At 41.6% G+C, this 23389-nt stretch overlaps 1 protein-coding gene across 1 annotated transcript in view; it reads right to left on the reverse strand.

Moving 5' to 3' along the window:
- ENTPD1 (ectonucleoside triphosphate diphosphohydrolase 1) overlaps positions 1-22997 on the reverse strand; it is an 82552-nt gene extending 59555 nt beyond the window's left edge. Inside the window, exon 1 of the mRNA XM_082854137.1 lies at positions 22620-22997. Within this exon, the coding sequence (XP_082710263.1) occupies positions 22620-22635 (16 nt within the window). The 5' untranslated portion in view covers positions 22636-22997. The remainder of the gene's footprint in view (positions 1-22619) is intronic.
- Positions 22998-23389: the final 392 nt, after the last annotated feature.

Genomic DNA, 23389 nt, shown 5'->3' on the forward strand with positions numbered 1-23389 from the left:
GTTCTCATCTCAAGATTACTACAAAGGTCTGGTGAGGTAATGTGTACAAAACATTCAACATGGTGCCTGGAACAACCCTGTTTATGTTGTGCTTTCCTTTTCAAATATGCATATTATACTTTTTATTTATGCACTTTACATTAACAAGATCTTTCCATTTTTCAATATCACCTTAGCACCTCCGTTTTGGGTTAATACTATCCAAGGTCAAGTGCAACTGGCCTGGAAAAGGAAATCCTAAGAAGTTAAAACAGTAACTAACATAGAGTCCCCCACCCTCACCCCTTCACTAGACACTTCCATCCCCGACACCCTCCCCGTCCCTTACGCGAACCAAGCCTCTTCCCAATGCAGGGCCTTGGCATATGCTGTTTCCTTTCCCTGCTGTATGTTCCCCTTACCACATCCTCCCCCAGTTTCTGCCTTCTCATTTTTAGATCTTAACTTCACCTCACTTAATCGTACCTAACTTTTGTTGGGTGCCTGCTGTCCTCCTGACACTGTAATGAGTGCTTTCATGGGCTTTCTTATTCAGTCCTGGCAACAAACCCTGAGCCTCTACCCTCACAGAGGCTTTCAGCAATAATCAGGTGACCTGTGGAGACAGGACTCAGATGCAGACTCTGTGTCCCACCTCCCTTCCCCTACCCACCTGTACCCCCTCACCTCCCTGCACCCTCTACCTCTTCACCCCTCAGCTCCATGACCCCACCTCCCTACACCCCCAGCTGCCTGCATCTCTCACCTCCCTGAATCCCCACCTCCCCTCACTCCTCACCTCCCTGCATCCCCATCTCCCTGATCTCCCACCTCCCCACACCCAACAAAAAAAAAACCCATAACACTAATCAAAAGCAGCCCAGAAATTAAACTTTGTGAGAAACTTATCAAAACTATCACCTACTAGGAAAAGATGCACATGAAACTTCCCAGGCTAAAACTAAACCAGTGGCAAGACACAAACAAACGTATGGACACCAAGTGGGGAAAGTGGCAGGGGAGGGTAGTGGTGGGATGAACTGGGAGATTGGGATTGACATATACATGCTAATATGTATAAAACAGATAACTAATAAGAACCTGCTGTATAAAAAAACTTTTTTTAATTGCTATAAATAAATAAATATAAATAAAATGAGACTATCCCACTCAAGGCTCAGTGTTTCAAAGCACATCTGGAGTCTGCATGAAGTTACAGATACTACACTTAAAGTGAGACCTTGACAGCTAGGAGCTGATCCAAAGGCTTACAAAATGTTAGCCAACTGGAGCTTGACAAAAGAGTGAAATACAGTAGGAGAGACTAGGCCTCTTCAGGCTGGGGAATGGCAGACACAGAGGAGGCATGACAGTAACCTTTCAAATATCTAAGGGACTATCCTATGGAGGGGCATTTAGATTTGGTCCATATCTCTATGGCCCAGAGGACAGAACTAGTGCTAATGTCAGAGGAAAAATGCAGGGAAGGAGAAATGTTTCAATTAAACATTAGAACGATCAGATCTTTCTAACAGAGCTGTCTAATATAGTAAGACAACTGTCTCTGGGTATTGCAGGGAGGTAAAATATAGGAGGGTAAGAAGAAACTTTAAGGATTCAATAGAGAATCCAACTTGATTGAGAAGCTGGACTGTGGATGTGGCTGGTCCGTGATGACTTTTTCAGACATCCATGGTAAGAAAAATAAAACAATAATATACTCTCTAAGACCCATTAACTATAAAATGAGGATAATAATAATATCAACCGGATAGAATTGTGTGAAGATAATAATAATATGTAAAAAAAAGTCTTCAACATGGAAGACAGAAATGAAAGCAAACAACAAAAAGAGGAAACAGAAGAAAGCTTCAATTTCTAGCCTCAGAGAAATAAGAAAATATTACATCTATGAGACCAAAAGTGTGTACAGTTTTGTTTAAAGAGATCAGAAAATAAAAACAAGCTTTTACAAATTTAAACTATAATAACTGAAATAAGAAATTTTAACAAATGGTTCAAAGATAAAGTTGAGGAAATATCCTAGAAGGTAGAGCCAACTGTCAAAGAGTAAAGAGAGAAAACAAATGAAATGAAAATTATTACCACAAGAGAGACATCTGACTAATAGGCCTTCTAGAAAGAGAGAACAGAGAAAATCGTGGGCAGGAAATTATCAAAGAAACCATATGAGAAAATTTCCCAGAACTGAGATCTGAGTTGCCAGACGGGAGGGGCTGAATGCCTAACACAATGGATGAAAAACACACACCAAAGTACATCAGCATAAATTTTAGTACGTAAGGGATAAAAAAAAATCCTAAATGCTTCCTGGAAACAGAGGGTGGGGTGGGAGGAACAAGTGAGATAAAAATAATTGGGAATAAGAATAGCATTGAACTTCAAAATTCTGATACACAAAGGCCTCAACATTTTTCCTCCAATGCACCTTTTCTCAGGAAGTTACTGAAGGGTATGCTCCACCCAAATGAGGTGGTGAACATAGAAAGAGGAAGAGATATAATACAAACTGAGAATCAACACAGGAGAGAGGTCAAGGGAAGCCCAGCAAGACAACTCTGCAGCTGGCCAGGAGAGCAGCCAGCTTAGACTAGAACAGGACAACAGATTCAGAAAGGAGGTTTTAAAAAGGACAGACAGGGGGACTTCCCTGATGGCGCAGTGGTTAAGAATCTGCCTGCCAATGCAGGGGACACGGGCTCAAGCCCTGCTCCGGTAAGATACCACATGCCATGGAGCATCTAAGCCCGTGGGCCACAACTACTGAGTCTGCACTCTAGAGCCCACGTGCCGCAACTACTGAGCCCAGGCACTGCAACTACTGAGCCTGCATGCTGCAACTGCTGAAGCCCTCTTGCCTAGAGCCCATGCTCCACAATGAGAGAAGCCACCGCAATGAGAAGCCTGTGCACCACAACGAAGAGTAGCCCCTGCTCGCCGCAACTAGAGAAAGCCCGCATACAGCAATGAAGACCCAACACAGCCAAAAATAATAAATGGATTTGCCTTAAAAAATAAATTAAATAAATATAATAAATATATTTTAAAAAAGGACAGACAGGAAAAGAAGGGGGACAAAAAAGAAAAGATTACTATGTAGGAAATTATATCAAAGGGTTTGCAAAAAAAATTACTATTAGAGACATAGATGAAGAAATGAGACCTTATTAACACCAGCAAAAATGAAAAGTTGTACCGGAAAGGAAATCTAAGGCACAAACAATACTTACCTAGACATGCTAAGGTAAATATTGGATACTGATTTAACCAAAAATTGTGATATCACTATATAGAGGTGGTATGGAGAGGACAACCCTGAGGGAATGTAAGAAAGCAAAGTACTCAGCTACCACAATAGAAAGCAACAGATAACATCTAAATTAGCAGAGGAAGCACAAATGGCAAAAGAAATCCTAAAAAGATGTAAAGGGCTACTCTGGAGAATAGGGTTTAAGGGTGAGGGGAGGGTAGAAAGTGATGGGATGGGTGACTGCAGTTCTTTGCTATGATTATTAAACTTGACTTTTAATTATATGCATGTATTACTTTGGTAGAAATTGATATTGACTTTTTAAAAAGAAAAATCCTGCCAGTCCATCAAATTTAAAAATTCCTGGGCTTCCCTGGTGGCGCAGTGGTTGAGAATCTGCCTGCCAATGCAGGGGACACGGGTTCCAGCCCTGGTCTGGGAAGATCCCACATGCCACGGAGCAACTGGGCCTGTGAGCCACAACTACTGAGCCTGCGTGTCTGGAGCCTGTGCTCCGCAACAAGAGAGGCCGCGATAGTGAGAGGCCCGCGCACCACGATGAAGAGTGGCCCCTGCTCACCGCAACTAGAGAAAGCCCTCGCACAGAAACGAAGACCCAACACAGCCAAAAATAAATAAATTTATTTTAAAAAAAATTCCTGTAGCCACTGAACTAGGCGGTTATCAAGGCCTGTTCTGCTTTGAGACTTATTTGATTTCCTCATGTCCTCTAGTGGAGCTATTGTTCTTTGCTGGGAAACTTCATTTACAAGGCAGGCAAAGGAGCATCGCTGCCAACCTTACTATACCCATATGTTAAGAGTTTAACAGTTTTCAGTTTTGTAAACACATGTTCTTTTTTAATCCAATATAATTTCCTCATTTCACTTTCATTCTTATTTTCACCTGCTTCTGCTATTTGAAATTCATGTGTATTTCTTACCTGCTTAATTTTTTACTAGTCAATTAGTTACTTTTCATTTAACGTTAAAAGCTTTCCATGACAGATTTTTTTATGATTGTAAAATATTATATGCTTACTGTTAAAAATTTGGAAAATACAGAAAAGTATAAAAGAGGAAAATAAAATTCACTCTTTTGATCACCCATAAATAGTCTTTTTAATATTTCACTATATATCTTGCCAGTCTTCCTCCTGTGTATATTTCATGTCTACATTTATTAAATATTTTAACAAAATGGGTCTTGATTGTTCAACTTTATAACTTGTTTTTCTCCCAACAGTGCTTTTTATCTCTTGTTCTTGGAAATTCTTTCACAACATCATTTAATTATTTGGTTGTTTCACCTAGACATATACATTACTTCAGGTTATTTATAGTTGTTCACCATTACAAACAATGCCCTGATAAATATCCTTGAAGGCACATCTATGCACACATCCAGGCTGCTTTACTTAGGGTGAGTTTTCATAGTAGATGTTCTGGGTCAGAGTGCACACATTTTTAAGGCTTTGAATAATTATAGCCACATTTCCCTCTAAAAAAGTTTACCCATTGCCAACAATCTCGCCAACAATTTGGGCCACCTCTTCAACAACAATGGACATTTTTTAAAAAAAAACAAAAAACTTTGCCTTTTGATATGTGAGAAACACAGCCCTAGTTGGGTGTTCAGGGGTCAGTGGCAGACCTTCTGGAATCTATCTTGGGGATATTCTGAGATGTGTAACTGGTATGTTTTCTATAGCATATTTTTGACATCTAGGATCATTTTACATATTAGGATGAATCATAAGAAATTGACAATTTTTGACTGTACAAAACTGTCAGTTTCAAAAGCTTCAATCTAATAAATATATTTGTAAATTGGGGAAGGTCTTATAGGCTAAGAATTGGCCAAATTGCCATTGCCTTTTAAAAGTTTCTCAGTTATGGAAGAGCCACCAGTACAACTTGCTCCAACGTGTAGGCCTTGCTGTGTTTCTGCCAACTGACTGGATGGGTTGGGGTGAGTCAAAGTGAACCACAACTCGGGTAGGAGGGGGACTCAATCACTGGAGTCCACTGAAAGGTGGCCTTCCTATCGAGAAGCACTACTGTGAAGCAGGATTTTGGAAAGAAAGTATATAAACAGTAAGGGCAAAAAGAAGTCAGAGAAACCTCAGGAACACCTCATGTGTATGAGGAAATGTCTAGTGGGTATGGCCCTTGACTAATAAAGAAATATTTATCACCCTAAAGGGGAAAGGTATCTGAGGAGCACCATCGTCTCTCATGAAAACAGGTGTATCTAACTGTTCAGAGTTCACGCCCACAGATGAATTAGAGGACTAGTTTGGCATGAGTGGGAGCCACACAGTTTGCAGGAAAAATTTATATGTCATCAAGGTCTAAGGGTTCCTGCAGGACATCACTAACAAGAAGCTGAAATGTAACAGGAAGCATGGTGTCAAGGAAAAGGGTCTCTCAAAAGACAGGGAGCTGGACTCCAAAACACACTCAGCCACTGACCAGCTGAGTAACTTGGGCATACTCCTTCCTAACTCAGGACGTCAGTGTTTCTGTCACTCAGATACTGCTGTAATTTGGAGAACAATTTAGAAATTCTACTTTTAGGAATTTATCCTAAAGACATCTTCAAAGACATGCACTGAGATTGATCCACAACAGTTTTTATAATAGGAAAATATTTGGAAATTTCCTAAATATTCCATAAAAGGTAATCATTAAATAAGTACATGGTATATGTTCAAATGATGGAATACTATATGCAGTCATTAAAAATCATACGGTAAAAGCCATTTGATTGTCATGAGAAATTATGAAGTAAAATAGAAGATTACAATCAGTAAGAAAAACATGGCTCCAAATTTTTAAAAAATTAATAATAATAAAAAGTAGGAGAAAGAAGAGAACAAGAGAAGGACATGACAAAGAGGTATGAACAGTGAGCTTACAGAGAATTTTTATTTTCTTACTTGTTCTTTATGTATCCCAAATTTCCTGTAATAAACTTGTATTATTTGTGTAATTTTAAAAGACAGCAATGTAATTAATTCTGTTTTAATGAAGAGATTTGAGAATACTCAAGTCCCTTCCAGCACTAACATTCACTGAGTCTTTTTAAAATGCCAAATGCAGAAATATCTAGACCATGTTTGAATTGTGATTTCCTACTCCTACCCTGCCCTTATCCTCTCTTAAAGTGTAAAGGCCTCCAAATCACTGGATTTTGCAAACAGATATACCACATGAAACCATAAGGCAGTTCTGGAAAGTGTAACAGTAACTAGGAGCCTGGGGTTTGGGCTATCTTCACAGTCTGAATCCTGGAGTGAGCTCACTGAGAAAGACACATTTGTGAAAGAACACACTTCCTAGCCCTGTAGGGCCTCTGGCTTTTCTTTCAGAGAAAATGTCTGCAATCTGGATGGTCTATCAGCACCAGGGGTTTATATGCCTTCCTATAAAAGTTTCCATTCCTAAAAATCTTTACAGAGAACTGATGCTAGAGACTGTAAATAGGATACACAGGACAGGAACAGGCTATTTCTGGCTAAAGTGAACATTTGCTGTATTGTCTGCCAAGAATCCATTTCCCCTTCTTCTGGTACTAGGACTCTGAATTTCCTTTGAGGAACCATGCCTCCCTCACACTCAACCATGTTCTTCAGGTACCACTGATTTCTCCTTAGTTCAGGGAGGAAGGAGGGGGAGAGGAGAAGCAGTAGGATGAACTCCAGTGAGAATTTTGCTCCCAGCACTCCACCAAACAGGCTCTTACCGAGATCACCACGGACCTCCACTGTGCTAAATGCAATGGTCAATTCTCAGTTTCACCTTATTTGACCCATGAGCAGCATTAGATCCAGCCAACCACTTCCTCCTCTTAACACTTTCTTTACTTGGATCTCAGGACAACATACTCTCCTAGTTTATCCCCTCCTCCCACCCCAACACACACACACACACACACACACACACACACACACACTCTCTCTCTCTCTCTCTCTCTCTCTCTCTCTCTCTCTCTCTCTCTCTCTCTTTCTCAGTCTTGTTGGATGATTTCTCCTCTTGTCCCCAACCATTAAATTTGTAGCATCCCAAGGCTCAGTCCTTGGAATTTCTTTTCCATCTACATTCACTCCTTTGGTGCTCTCATCCAGTCTCGTTGCATTTAAGTCCAGTCTCACTGAGTTTAAACACCACCTAATGACCCAAATTTGTATCTCCAGCACAGTCTTCTCCCCTGAACTCCAGACTTGTATATTCATCTGCTTAATTCAAAATCTCCATGTCAAATAGGCATTTCTTTTCTTTTTTCTTTTTTTCTTTTTTTTTGGCCACGCTGCGCAGCATGCAGGATCTTAGTTCCCTGACCAGGGATCGAAACTGCGCCCCCTGCAGTGGAAGTGGGGAGTCTTAACCACTGGACCACCAGGGAAATCCCCAAACAGGCATTTCTTATCAAAGGCATCTCAAACTTAAAACATCCAAAACTGAGATCCTGAGCTTCCCACTCAAACATGTTCCTCCTACAGTCTTTCCACTTCAGCTCAAGGCCACTCCATCCTTCTCGTTTTTGGAAGGCCCAAAACCTTGGAAACAAATTTCCTTCTCTCTTTGTTTTCCATCCGGATCCAGTCAGGAAATACTATTGGCTCTGCCTTCAAAATCCAATCACTTCTTGGGAGAGTTCCCAAGAGGGTAGAGTAGGAAGCTTATATCTTCTCATAGGCACACCAAAATTACAACTATTTACAGAGCAACTATTGATGAGAAAGACCAAAACCTACCAGAAAAGATATAAAGAAGGAACTACAATGAGATGGGCAGGAGGGGCAGAGGCACAGTACAGTCAAGACCCATATCCCCAGGTGGGTGACCCCCCAAAGGAAAGAATAATTACAATTGCAGAGGTTCTCCCCAAAAAGCGAGGGTCTGAGCCCCACATGGGGCACCTCAGCCCTAGGGTCCTGCACAAGGAAGTCGAGCCCCCAGAACGTTTGGCTTTGAAGGCCAATGGGACATACTTTTGGGAGACCCAGAGAGCTATGGGAAATGGAGACTCCATTCTTAAAGGGCTCACACAAAATCTCACATGCTCCAGGAACCAGGGCAGAAGCAGTCATCTGAAAGGAACCTGGCTCAGACCCACCTGATGATCTTGGAGAGTCTCCCAGAGAGGCAGGAGGCAACTGAAGCTCACCCTGGGGGCACAGGCACTGGCAGCAGGCATTTTTTGGAGCTCGTTCTACTGTGTGGACACAGGTGCTAGCAAGCTCCATTTTGGAATCCTCCCTCTACCTTATTAGTCTTGGGACCTAGCCCCAGCCCCGCTCACCAGCCAGTAAGCACCAGTACTGGGATGCCTCGGGCCAAGCAACTAGCCAGGCCGGGACACAGCCCCACCCACAGCAGGCAGGCTGCCTTAAGATTCCCTGAGCCCAGAGCCATCCCTGGACACAGCCCTGTCCACCAGAGGGCCCAGAACCTAGCCTCACACACCAGTGTGCAGGCACCAGCCCCAGGACAACCCGGGCCCTGGCCCCACCCACCAGCGGGCAGACACCAGCCCCAGGACAACCGCAGCCCTGCATCCTGCCATGGAAGGACCCAGCCCACCACCAGCAGGTAGGCACCAACACCAGGACCTACTGGGCCCCAACTCTGCCCACCAGCAGATCAACACCAGCTCTGAGGCAAGTTGAGCCCCTCAGCCAGCCACACTGAGATGGGGCCTCACTTACCAGCAGGCCAACACAAACTCCAGTACATCCCAGATCATGCAGCCAGCTGTGCCAGGAACTGGCCCCACCCACCAGCAGTCCAACACCTGCTCTTGGACCCCTGGGCTCTGGAGCCAGAGACTCTAGGACCTGGCTCTGCCCACCAGTGGGCCAGCAGCAGCCCTGGGACTCCCTGAGATCCAGCCCCACACACGAGCAGGCTGACACCAGCTTCAGGACCCCCAGGGCCCTGTAGCCAGAGACCTTGAGACATGGGTCCACCCACCAGTGGGCCAACATTATCCCTGGGATCCCCTGGGTTCTAGCACCACCCACCATCAGATCAACACCAGCTCTGAGATACCTTGGATTACTCAGCCAGCTGCCCCAGGTTCAGCTCCACTCACCAGCAGGCCAGCACCAGCTTTAGGACACCCCAGAACCCACAGCTAGCCATGTCAAGAACAAGCTCCACCCACCACCAGGCCAACACTAGATTAGGGAACCCTGACGCCACAACCACCACCCCAGAACCTGGCTCTGCCCACCAGTGAGCCAGCGCTAGCCTTGAGACCCCTGGGGTTCTTCAGGCAGCTGCCTCGTGACCCAACCCCAGCAACCAGCAGCTAGCAGCCCCCACACAAAGCAGGACCTGGCAACCAACCAGACTGGGGGCCAGCCACACCTACCAGACCATCCACAGCAGTCAGCCTGCCACAACAGAAGGACTCAGCCCACATGGGAGCACCCCTAGAGCATATAGCTTTGGTGACCAGAGGGGAGTCTGCTGCTGGGACTCATAGGACATCTGCTACAAAAGGTCACTTCTCTAAGTTTGGGAAATATAACCAACCTGCCAGAAACATAGAAATAAAAACAGCAACTTAGGCAAAATGAGGTGACAGAGGAACATGTTCCACAGGAAGAAACAAGATAAAATCCCAGAAGAAAAACTAAGTGAAGTGGAGATAGGCAACCTATCCAATAAAGAATTCAAGGTAATGATTATAAAGATCAAAGAACTCAGGAGAAGAATGGATGAACAGAGTGAGAAGTTAGAAGTTTTTAACAGAGAGAAAATAAAAATAAGAACCAAACAGAGATGAAGAATACAATAACTGAAATGAAAAATACACTACAAGGAATCAACAACAGACTAAATGATATAGAGGAATGGATCAGCGAACCAGAAGACAGAGTAGAGGAAATCACTGATGCTGAACAGAAAAAGGAATAAAAAGAAATGAGGAAAGTTTAAGAGACCTCTAAGATTATATCAAGCATAATCAGCTGACTTTTCAGCAGAAACTCTGCAGGCCAGAAGACGGTGGCACAATATATTTAAAGTAATGAAAGGGAAAAACTTACAACCAAGAATACTCTACTCAGCAAGGCTTTTGCTCAGATTTAATGGAGAGATCAAAAGTTTCATAGACAAGCAAAAACTAAAAGAGTTCAGCGCCACCAAACCAGTTTTACAAGAAATGTTAAAGGGACTTCTCTAAGACAAAAGAAAAGGCCACAACTAAAGACATGAAAATTACAAAAGGAAAAAGCTCATCAGTAAAGGCAAATATACAGTAAAGGTAGTAAGTCAACCACATACAAAGCTAGTAGAAAAGTTATAAGACAAAAGTGGTAAAATCATCTATATCTGCAATAAGCAGTTAAGGGATACACAGAAGAGAAATATGTAAAATATGTTGTCAAAAATAGTAATCATGCTCAACATTGTTAATCATCAGAGAAATGCAAATCAAAACCACAACAAGATACTACCTCACACCTGTTAGAATGGCTATCATCAAAAAGAACACAACTAACAAATGTTGGCGAGGATGTGGAGAAAAGGAACCCTTGTACAGTGTTGTTGGGAATATAAGTTGGTGCAGCCACTACAGAACAATATGAAGGTTCCTCAAAAAACTAAAAATAGAACTACCATATGATCCAGCAATTCCACTCCTGTGTATATATCCAAAGAAAACAAAAACACAAATTCAAGAAAAAGATACATGCACCCCCATTGGTCACAGCAGCATTATTTACAACAGCCAAGATATGGAAGCAACCTAAGTGTCCATCAACAGATGAATGGATAAAGAACATGTGGTATATATATACAATGGAATACTACTCAGCCATAAAAAAGAATGAAATTTTGCCATTTGTAACAACATAGATGGGTATTATGCTTAGTGAAATAAGTCAGACAGAGAAAGACAAATACCGTATGTTATCACTTATATGTGGAATCTAAAAAATAAAACAAATGAATGAATGTAACAAAACAGAAACAGACTCACAGACATAGAGAAAAAACTAGTGGTTACCAGTGGGGAGAGGGAAGGGGGAGGAGCAAGATAGGGGCAGGGCATTAAGAGATACAAACTACTACATATAAAATAAATAAGCTACAAGGATATATTGTACAGCACAGGGAATATAGCCCATATTTTATAATAACTTTAAATAGAGTATAATCTATAAAAATTTTGAATCACTGTGCTATATACTCAAAAGTAATGTAATATCGTAAATCAACTCTATCTCTATTTTTAAAAATCCAATCACTTCTCACAACTTCTACTGCTACCACCTAGGACTAGACACAATCATTTCTCACTGGTATTATTGAAGTAGTTTCCCAACTGATCTCTCTCTTCTACCCTTGCCCCCTTTCCGTCTATTCTCCACATAGTAGCCACGGGGAGCCTATCAAAATGTGAACTGGATCCAGTCACTACTCTGCTCAAAACCCACAGTGGTTTCCCATTTCACTATAAGGAAAGCCAAAGGTTAACAATGGCCTGCAAGACCCTAGACAGTCTGTTTAGTTCAAATCCACCTCTCAGCTCTCACCTCCTGCATTTTTTTTCCTTTTATTTTGGCCGCACAGCATGTGGGATCTTATTTCCTGACCAGGAATCGAACCCACACCCCCTGCATTTGAAGCATGGAGCCTTAACCACTGGACCGCCAGGGAAGTCCCTCAGCTCTCACCTCCTTGTCACCTCTCTTCAACTCAGCCACACTGGCTTCTTTGCTCTTCCTTAAACACTTAATTTCTCTGCAGGACTTTGTATTTGCTGGCCTCGCCACCTGGAACATTCTTCCCAGAGAGTGCCACATGCTGGCCTTCTTTACCTCTTTAAGGTCTTTCTTCCCAATCACCTTCTATTTTACCACCCTATGTAAAATTGTAACCTCCCAATACTTCTCAACCCCCTTTCCTGCTTTGATTTTTTCTTAGTACTTATCACTAACATACCATATACATCTTACTTTTTTTTTTTGATGATTATCTGTGCCCTCACCCCACCCCTCCACCCAGAACATAAACCCTGTGAAGTTAAGGATTTTGTTTTGCTTTCCACTGTATCCTCAGTGCCTAGAACAGTGCTTGACATATACTCTTTGCTCAATAAATATTTGTTAATGAATGAGTCCATCTCCCTTCCATTGGCTCTTTTTTTGTTTTTAGTATAATTGTTGTTTTATTTTTTAACATCTTTATTGGAGTATAATTGCTTTACAATGTTGTATTAGTTTCTGCTGTATAACAATCATCCCCTATACTTTCCAGGGTAACTCATACTTTAAATGCTCATATTTTCAACTATTGACTCCATGCTCCAACTCTAACTCCCATTATCTCTTGATTTTGGCCAGACCTCTCCAAGCTCTACATCCACATTTCCAGCAACCAACAGAATATCTCTGCCTTGATATCTTATAAGCATCTCTTATTTAGCATGTGCCAGGATAAACTTATTATCTCCCTCCTCCCCTGCCAAATCCACTCTCCCTCCCTTATTCCCAGTCTTATTCATAAATATTAATCCAATCATCTAAAGCTAAACTTGAGAATAAATCTTAACATCTCCTCCTCCTTCCTTCCCAACAAACCACCTAGCCCTCTACCTCAAACTCTACCTCATAAATATTGTTTAAATCCAGCTCCTCTCATCCATCCCTCTTCCCCATCCACCCACCATCAATGCCTTAGTGCAGGTCCCCATCATCTCTCACCCACTGGACTATTGCAAAAGCCCGATACTAGTTTCTTCCCATTGCTCACCAACTTCTTGGTTCATTCCTGCCCAAGTGATCTCACAGAGCCAAGTCTTAGGACCACTAAGTATGATGACAGCATAAGTGAAAATACTTTGCCACACTGTCCCACATTCTTGTGAAAATCTATATCTGTATCCTAAAAGAAATGATATTTTTTCCTCAAATGAAACGTCAGTGCATTAGCATTAAGAAATGACGCTAATGGCCAGCATCACCTCTTCTGAGACAAGGCAGCATGAGAGAGGCAAGTAAGCAGAGGCCTCAGCTGGCCCACCTAACACTCATTAACTTGGGATCAACAAAAGCGCACTGTGGGAGAAGAGAAGCATGGTGTGACGGGAGGGGCACAGGGAACACTTTGGGAAGTCCCGGGTTTGTTGTTTTGTCTTGCTTTGTTTTGCTTGTTTGTGTGTTTATTTTTGCCTCTGTGAACTGATACGCTCACTCTACCATGAGTATAAAGAGACTTAGAACTGATCTCCAACCAAAGACATTACTTGGGCAAGGTGCTAAGCAGTGGCATAGGAGCTTACTCCGCAGTTTAATGAAGGTTTGCTCTCAGTGGGAAAGGGGCAAAGGCAAGAAAATGGGCCCAGAGAAGGGTCCTTCCTGAATGCCTTTATGCCTCTGGACAAAAATACTGACAGAATCCTGAGAGCCCTAGCCTCTCTATCCTCTGAAACATGACTCTATGGCAACAGGACTGTTGCCTTCTTTCCTGGATCCGAGTGAGCTTTCTTGGGTAGAGGACTGAGATGTCTTCCCACACATAGAAGGGGATGTTGCATTTGGTGATTGCATTATTCTAGGATCCAAACGGAATCTAAGGGAGCAAAGGGTAGACCAGGCATTCCCCATCTCTAACACTGAACTGGGATGAATCTCCCCTAGTGCTTCCTTAAATTCTTTTTAGAATAAGATGAAAAACACATAACATTCATTTGTGCACCCCTACAGAAGGTATCTCTTTTCTTTCAAGGATAAGGCCTTAGATTAAATAAATTTTGCAATAAGTAGAAAGAATGGTAGAGGAAAAGCTTGCTTCCAAAATAGATATGAAACAGGAAAGAGAGGGAAATCTTTATTTTTTGGTTAGATACAAGAGGATGTTGGTCTGAGAAGAGAACAGATTAGGATAAAAGATTTCATGGAAACTAAAAATACTGTAGCTGAATGAAAGTTTATACTAGAAATAATTAAGGGAAACTGAATCACTGATGTAGAGAATATTAGGAAAATATTGTCAGAATACAAAGGAAAATAAAGAAAGGAAAGGAAAGAAGGAAGGAAGGAAGGAGAGAGAGAGGGAAAGAAAGAGTGAGAGAGAGAGAGAGAGAGAGAGGGAGGGAGGGAGGGAGGGAAGAAAGGGAGAGATAAACGGATGGAGTAAGTTCAGAGATAAGAGATCCAAATAATAGGTCCCTGAAGAAGAAAAGCAAGCAAACAGAGTAGGAGCACTGATTAAAGTTATGAAAAGAGAAATCCTTCTTGCCCCTAAAGAAGTCCTGAATTTGGAAATCAAAAGGGTTTACCACATTCTAAGCAAAATCAATGAAAGGAAGTCTATACTCAGTTGTCTCACTGTGAAAATGTCAGGAATAGAGAACAGAAAAATGTTCAGGCTGAAAAAGTGTCCTCAAAGTACTTCACAGCATCAAACTTCTCAAGACAATGTGGGCATATTTCCAATTACTTGAGGGGGATAAGCTATCTATATTTAGACAAGTTGTCACTCTCTTACCACACTGATGCCCCTTCTAAAAAATTACTTTCATATGCACCAGATCATTTTGACAGGAACAAAAATTAAGAACTCAAAAATGGGGCAAGTCATAGTGAGAAAAGAACTATATTAAAGTTAATTAAATTCATGCTAATGGGTACAGGTTTTCCTCTTGTGGTGATAAAATGTTCTAAAATTGATTGTAGTGATGGCCGCACGATTCTGTGACTATGTTTAAAAACAATGAATTGTAAACTTTAAGCAGGTTAATTATATGGTATGTGAATTATATCTCAAAATAATAGTAAGATCAACAACTATGGGTTCAAATCTCAACCTCAGCACTTACCAATTGAGAGACTTTAGGTAGGTCACTTAACTACTCATTCCTTGGTTTCTCATTTGTAAGACAGGGACAGTATCAACTTCAAACAGTTGTTTGAGAACTGAGTTAACATCTGTAAGTTGACTGGAACAACATGTGGCTCAATACACACTACAAACCTGTAGATTAACTAACTAAACCATCACCACTTCCATGTATTGAACACTTACCCTGTTAGTTTCCTACAGCTGCCATAACAAATTACCACAAACCCATTGGCTTAAAACAATACACATTTACTCTTACAGTTCTGAAGTTCCAAGTTCAAAGTCTGAAATCAATTTCACTGGACTGAAATCAAGGTGTGGGCAGGGCTACTCTTCCTTTTCCATCTGCTTGATGGCATTCCATGCATTCCGCATTCCACATTCCTTGGCTTGTGGACCTCTCCTCCATATTCAAAGCCAGTAGCACAGCATCTTGCTACAGTGGTTGCCTTGCCTTCTTCTGTGTCAGGTCTCCCTCCTCCTCCCTCTTATAAGACCATCTGTGATTATCCAGGATCTCCCCAGTTTAAATTCCTTAATTTAATCACATCTGCAAAGACTCTTTCCGTATAAGGTAACATTCATAAATTCTGGGGATTCAGAGCTGTAATCTTTGCAGGCTACCACTGTTACTATATCAACCAAAAACGAAGAAAAAGAAAATAAATCTACGAAAAAGCCCTAACGATTATTTGTAAGTACACCGAAATAAAGCAATAAAAAAGAAGACATTAAGCAAAAGATGGTATCAAGAACATTTCACACAGCTTAAATTAGAAAATATGAGTACTGCACTATTACTTTCTATTTACCAACCTTTGTTCACTGGAAACTTTTCGAGTCCTCCCTACCCTGCCTTTTCAGTTCAGTGCCTAAAAAGTTATTTTGCTGATGACACACTGCTTCAGATGTCTTTTGTCCATATATCTGAGTCTTTATCCACTTGAGCAATACTGTTTCAATTTTATAGTTCAGAGATTCTGACCCTCACCTCCTATATCCTGCCAACCAGACCCACCTCCTGGCTCTGGCCTCCTGGGGCCTGCCATGATTATTTGGGAGGGAAAGACTTGGTAATTTTCACTCACACCATACTACAATACTTCCTAAAGTTATATAGCCATACAAGGTTCAGCTGTCTAAGATGCTGAGAACTTTATCTCATCTTCTTTCATCTTTCTCAAGACTTTATTGACTTACTCCTTCTCTGCATCTATTTTACTTCCTTTTATAGTCCCAACTCTCTATCACTGCCCCCCACCCTTTTCTAATAAGCCACAATAAAAAGTTATTCACAGCTCATTCTTTTTCCTGGAATTAAAATTCTCATAGGTAACAATAAAAGTATACAAAAGTAAATGCAGATGTACTATAATTTCACATAGGAGAATATTATGGTTGAGGAGGGATTACCATATACTTGAAATGACTGGATAGATTTACAAATATCCAATTTTATATCTTAAAAACAGAATATATCTTATTCACAAGTGTTCACATTTATAAAAATTCACTACATGCTTAGGCACAAAGAAACCTCAGAAATACTAAAGCCATATTCTCTAATCATTGTGAAATAAAATTAAAAATTAATAAAAATTAATGGTTTAAACAAAAATGACAATTACCTGGAACTTTCAAAAAATTATCCTGGGTTAAAGAGACAATAAATGTAATATCAAACTTTTTTGAAAATATAACACCACAGATAAAAATGTATTGGATCTATTCATAGCTGTAAGTCTCTGTATAAAAACACTAAGGTTTTGGAAAAACTGTTGCAAATATAGTAGAAAAACCTGAATATCTTTATTTTATCAAGAGCTCACATAAATTAATTTAAAACATAAAATCCAATAAGTAATAAACAGGCAACGGATGTAAACAGTATACAAAAGAAGAAGCACATTATGTGAAAAATGTCAAATTCACCAGTAATTAAACAAACTAAAACAACATAAAAGTGGACACGATTATTTAAAGAAAAAACAAAACAAAACACCTAAGTTGTCAGGGATGCAGCAAAACAGGAACTCCTCGTGGGAGCATGAAGGGTCCATCCTTTGGTAAAGCAACTTGTTAATAGTAATCAAGAACTTTAAAAAACATTTACAAATTTTAATCCAGTAATTCTACTTCTGGGATTCTATCCTCAGCATGCATCCCTACATATGGAAAAACTTCACTCACAAAGATGTTTATTGGAAATGGGAACAACCTAAATGTTCAATAACAGGGACACTTAAAAAAAACTATGTGACTATAAAAATTATGCTAACGAAGACTATGCTATAAGGTGGAAAATACTTGTGCTTCACTGCTACACTGAAAGTCAGGCTTTAAAACTGTATGTATAGCCTAACAATCACAATGTCACCTCGTAATTTTTCAAGGTTGTAGTCAAATAAGTGCTAAAAAAGAGAAACAACCCAGGCATAGAAAAAGGAACTACAAGGAAATACACCAAAATATTGTCATGAGCGATTGTTTTTCTTTCTCCTCTAATCCATATTTCATGTCTTCTTTAATGAGTATATGCCATATTACTTATATCTTCACAGACAGAAAGAAATTGTCCACATCCTCCTTATGGATCAGAAGGAAACACCTTTTTTTTGTGTGTGTGTGTGTGTTACGTGGGCCTCTCACTGTTGTGGTCTCTCCCGTTGTGGAGCACAGGCTCCGGATGCGCAGGCTCAGCAGCCATGGCTCACGGGCCTAGCCGCTCCGTGGCATGCGGGATCCTCCCGGACCGGGGCACGAACCTGCGTCCCCTGCATCAGCAGGCGGACTCTCAACCACTGCGCCACCAGGGAAGCCCAGGAAACACCTTTTTACGTAGGGCATGTACTGCCATTGTTCCTGGGTCTCTAAATTCATTTTGATACTCTAGCACAAAAACTGTGGGATGGAAGTATGTTAGGCAAACTCCCTCTTGCCTTCTCTACTCCAACGACTTCTTTTTTCCTTATGATTCCCTCAATTTTCCAAACCTAAAGAAATCCTATCAGTCCTCTCTGCATTCACTATCCTCCTTTGCGTCTGGGATCATTCTCACCTCACTTCTGCAGTGCAGACAGTGCCCCCCCTGGCACGCTGCTCCCAGTCTCAGAGTCCTGAATCCTTGCTAGCCCCAGCTCTCGGGCACTCCAAACACCCAGCAAAGGGTTCTGGGGCAACCAAATGTTCTGTTCCAGTACTTCTCAGGTTGGAGGAAGGGAATGAAAGCAGCATAAGGAATCTTGGAGCCATAGAGAAAAGGTGGGAGATGTTTAGGAAATCCAACACAGGGCCTTTATGTGCAATTACAGATTGTATGTGATAAAGATTCAGATTTGTTTCTTGTATGGCAAAATTCTAGGACATATGTTTACTGAAAGAACAAAGGAATGCATGAATTAGGTTTCCCATCATCCTGCAATGACATAACTGATCAGTGACTCAAAGTGGTAGCTTCAGAGGAGGGGGCGGGGCAGGGAGCACTGGGGAAGGAAGGGCTTGGTTGTTTGGTACCAAAATAAGCCCTGACACTATGGCTTGCAATGACACTATGACATGGCTAGTCGAAGTGTGGCCTATGTAGGGGCAGCATTACTAACACCTGGGAGCTTGTTAGAAATGCACAATCTCAGATCCCACTCCAGAGCTGCGGGATCAGAATCTGCATTTTAACGAGATCCCCAATGATGCACATGCATATCGAAGTTTAAGAAATACTGCCTCAGAACACACACACACATTCACCAAGACAAAGGCAGTGCCTCTGCTCATCTGCACTTCCATCAAACCTTCAAGAGGTCTGATGATTCTTCACCACAAGGGCTGCCCTCAACTTTGGCCTCCCTCCAAACTTTTTCAGGGAATGGAGCTCACAAGGAACAGACCCGATGGGATGTGCCCCAGTCCTCACCTTCACTCTGCATAGGCAGGTGGAATTAAACAGTAATGCCCTTCGGCACAACCACTGGTTATGGAGTGCAGAAGCAACCATAAAGACAACACAAGGGAGAAAATACTCTTAAAATACGGTTTGGCCAAGTAAAAGCAAGACCAATCACTGCCATTTGTAAAAAACTGTTTACCACATGTGCCCAATGACCATGCAAGACAATCATGATTAAAGAAATCATTTAATATGCACCTGTTGACTTTGTAAAGGTTTATTAGATTACAGGACTGGTAATCCCAAACTCATAATCAAGGTTGAACTTTGGACTTCTGCCTGCAAATCTCCAGGATGAACATGTAAATAGGTTCCCTACTTGGAACCTGGAAAAAAGTGAAAAAAGCTTTTTATTCTTAAATCTAGGCTGCAGTTTTGGTAAAAGAGAAAGGTCTTTAAGCACTGCTGGGATGTGGAACGGCTTATTGTGGGCACCAGACTCTACTCATCTTTCTAGGTCCAACTGAAGCGTTCCACATCTTTGAGAAGTTTTCCCCCAAATCATCAATCCCTGTTCTGTTTCTCATGGGATTTTCCTTAAACTTCTATTATGGCTCTTAGGGAGGTAGGAGAACTTATCTATTAGGAACCCATGCTTTGCAGCCTAACTATATTGGTCTAAATTCCCCCCTTTGCCTATTACTATCTGGATGATGTTGGCCAAGTAACTTCCCTCCACAGCTGTAAGATGCAGAAATCTCTATCATAGGTTTTTTGGGGAAGATGACATGAGACAATGCCAGATGTATGTATAAAAATTACAGTGCCTTGCACATAATAAAAAACCAATGTTAGCTATGATTATTAGCACTTCACAGAGTCTGGCTTCAATTAGAGTTGGTTGTATATATGTCTGCCTCCCTCACTAGACTGTGAGCAAACTGTTTATATCCCACACATCTGGCACAGGGATTTACAAATGGAAGACACAATAATATTTGTCAAACGGGTTTGAAGGTATGCCAAGAAAAAGAAAGGGAGGGTGCCGAAACAAATTTAATGTACTTTATGATTTTATCCAGGGCCAACCTCTGTGGTGTTTGTTTTTCTTCTATTACCAGAGTATGTTGTCTCAGACTACGAGATTGGTCGCTATAAAATGGGGCTGGTGGGACACTATTTCTGGAACCAGATGTTCTGTTCAGAGATAGTGAAGTTGTGCTGTGAGGCATCTGAAATCTCCAGTTTGGTTCTCAGCTGAAAGGGGACTGGGGGCTGAAGTTCAGCCAGAACTGGACGGGCCAAATGGGGTGCCCTAGCATAGAGTCACATCAGCTCTGAAGGTCACCCACCTAGAAGAAATGCATTTTGTTTTTCAGTGTATTCACTTAGAGGGATGTCTTTACATATTGCACAAAAGAGCTGTTTGTACCAGCAGGACTCCACTGCAAACTCAAAGGTCCCCTTTTAAACCAGCCTACTGACGCTTGGATGAACATCAACTAAGATAATATTACTTAGCTTACTAAATATTTATTGAGTGCCCATTATGTGTTAAACACTGTGCTAGACACTGCAGATCCAAAGGTAAATAAAGAAATTATAGACAGGGGAAGGTTGGGAAGCAATGCAGAAGGCAGGAGTGTGGACGAATATGACAAGTGCCACCTTAGGTGTAAGTGGTGAGGTATTGCAGAAACATCCAATATAAGGCTACTATAAGGCTTAAAGGAGGGACTAACAATCAAGATGAGCCTTGAAGGAGTGATTGCCACAGGTAACATTTATTGAGCACATATTATATACATCAGGCCCTGTTCTGAGAACCCTGCATGAATCCCTCATTTAGTCCTTACAACAACCCTGTGAGGTAGATAACATTATTCTCTTCATTTTACAGATGAGGAGACTGAGGCTCACAGGAAAGGGTGGAGCTGGGATTCAAACTTGAGCAGCTTGGTTCCAGACTAAAGGAGGAGGAGAGGGCCAAATCAGCCTTCAAGGCAGAGGCAAGTGTCTTGAAACAATCTGGAAGGGAGGAAAGAAGTTCCCCAAGTCCCTTGAGGAACTGAAAGTGTCTGGGGGTGGGGACAGAAGTTCAGAGATGACTCAGCTCAATCTGCAGGTTAGAAGGGAAACCAGAGGCAGGGGATTTCTAGTCTGCTTTGGACTTTTGAAAACGAGCTGTGTGATTCCTGCCATCTAACACCTCCTGGCTTCAGTCTCTCCCTTTTGTAAAAGTCAATAATAACAATACCTGGGCCCTACCACAGACAATGGCCACGGGCACCAAATGGGAAAAATGCATGTAAACTTGATAGCAAAGAACAAATTCCTTACCAGACTTGAGATTTCACCAGTATCATTTCCCCTGTAGCTTCAAAGATTTGCAAAGCCAAATCAACAACGTCGAAGCAGTAACAAGAGACTCTGAAGTGGAGCAACAGGGTAGGGAAATAGACCCTCGGACCCTGCGTCTGTCGCCTGCATTCAAATTCACCACTTACTGTGTGATCCCAAGGTAAGCTACTCTCTCACTACCTCAACTCCATCATCTGGGCAATGGGGATGATAATGATAGCACTCACCTTATAAGTTGCTGTGAGGAATAAGTAACACGTGTAATACGCTTAGAACAGCTCCCAGCACAGAGTAAAGACGAAAACGTTAACAGCTATCATTACTGTCATTATTAAGAACTCTAGTGACTACTCATCCCATTCCTCCACGTTGTATGTGATAAAAACATGTGGGGATATTAGAGACCAGAGCTGATGAAGGTTTGCAACCCTACACAACCACGATGCTGCAGACATTCTTCCTGGCTCCCACGGGCTGGCAAGCAGCTGGCTCTCTGTCCTGGCAGAAAATGCCCAAAAGAGGTAAAGGACAGAGACCGCACACCATCTGTGCAAACCAGGCTGCTCTCCCAGTTTTTAGACAAAATCTAAATATAGTCCGTCCGATAAGCCTTGCTTTTTAAAGATAAAACTGTTCTTCGTACCTATACCCCTTCCCTCCCTCCCCACACCCATGCACACTCCCCCACACCTCCCAAGAAAAGTTTAGTCTTTTGTAAGACATACTCTCGGGTCCTGTTGTGACAGGCTCTTGCCACATTAACTTCTCTGTCTAATTCCAGGCAGAGAAGCCTTTGCTAGTTTCACAACAGGAACGCACACAGGAAATTCGAGAACAAGGCAAATCTACACACAGAGCCCAGCATCTTCAAGCAAACTCACTGAGGTACTGACCCGAAGCAAGACGACTCTGGACTGTAAATGAGGCAGCTGCCTCCTAAACTGCGAGGGGACGGAAGAAGTCTTTTGCCTCTAAAAAACCAGATCTGAATACCAATTGCTAATGAATATTCATGAGCTGCTCCAGCTTGCTCAGGAGCCACCCTTGACTCTAACCCCGGAGCCTGGCTTCCTAAAATGTTTCCCAGAGTTTTTTCTCTGCCTCCTCTCAGAAGGAGAGGGTGGAAAAGTGTATTTAGGGCTTTTTGCCTCTTGCTATTTCAAGTACTTGCTTTTGGTCCGGGCTTTTGGTTTTCTTTTTTCCTTTTTTTTTTTTTCTTGTTTGTTCTTAAGGATTCAGATCAAATCAATTTTGCTCTTACCCCTTCTATCTTCCATAATTGGCAGCTTTTGTTTTCTTCCTCTTTGCTCTTTATTTTTCAGCCTCTGCTTGCTGTGGTCGGTCTCAGTGAGAGAGGTACTCAAGGCACAGAGATATAACAGACCCTCGGGCTCGTGGGAGGGGCTAAATTAGCCTGCCCCGTTTCGGAAGGAACCTCAAACCCTATGTCTTTTTCATTGAAAGGACAGACTGGCCGAGAAGTCCAACAGCTCATTCCCCTAAAGCTTCCCCAGGTCGCAATTTTTTGTATCCTGAAACAATGTATGTTCAGATATCTCTCTTCAGCTCTTTCCCTCTCCCTTTGTTACAGAAATCCATTTTTCCCCTAAAAAGTATATCTTGGCTGCAAGCAAAAAAAAAAAAAAAAAAAAAAAGCTACTTACTTTTTGCAATTTTGAAGCAAGATAACAAGAAACTTGTTACCTTTATTCTGCTCTGCAGTAGTTATTTCCAATATTTTATCTTCCAGGTCACTTATCTGTTCTTCTGCCTCAGTTATTCTGCTATTGATCCCTTCTAGAGTATTTTTAATTTCATTTATTGTGTTGTCCGTCATTGCTTGTTTCCTCTTTAGTCCTTCTAGGTCCTTGTTAAATGTTTCTTGCATTTTCTCTATTCTATTTCCAAGATTTTGGATCATCTTTACTATCATTATTCTGAATTCTTTTTCAGGGAGACTGCCTATTTCCTCTTCATTTGTTAGGTCTGGTGGGTTTTTATCTTGCTCCTTCATCTGCTGTGTGTTTTTCT

Source organism: Leucopleurus acutus, assembly GCF_964270905.1.
Source record: "Leucopleurus acutus genome assembly, chromosome: 14".
NCBI classification, from domain to species: Eukaryota; Metazoa; Chordata; class Mammalia; order Artiodactyla; family Delphinidae; genus Leucopleurus; species Leucopleurus acutus.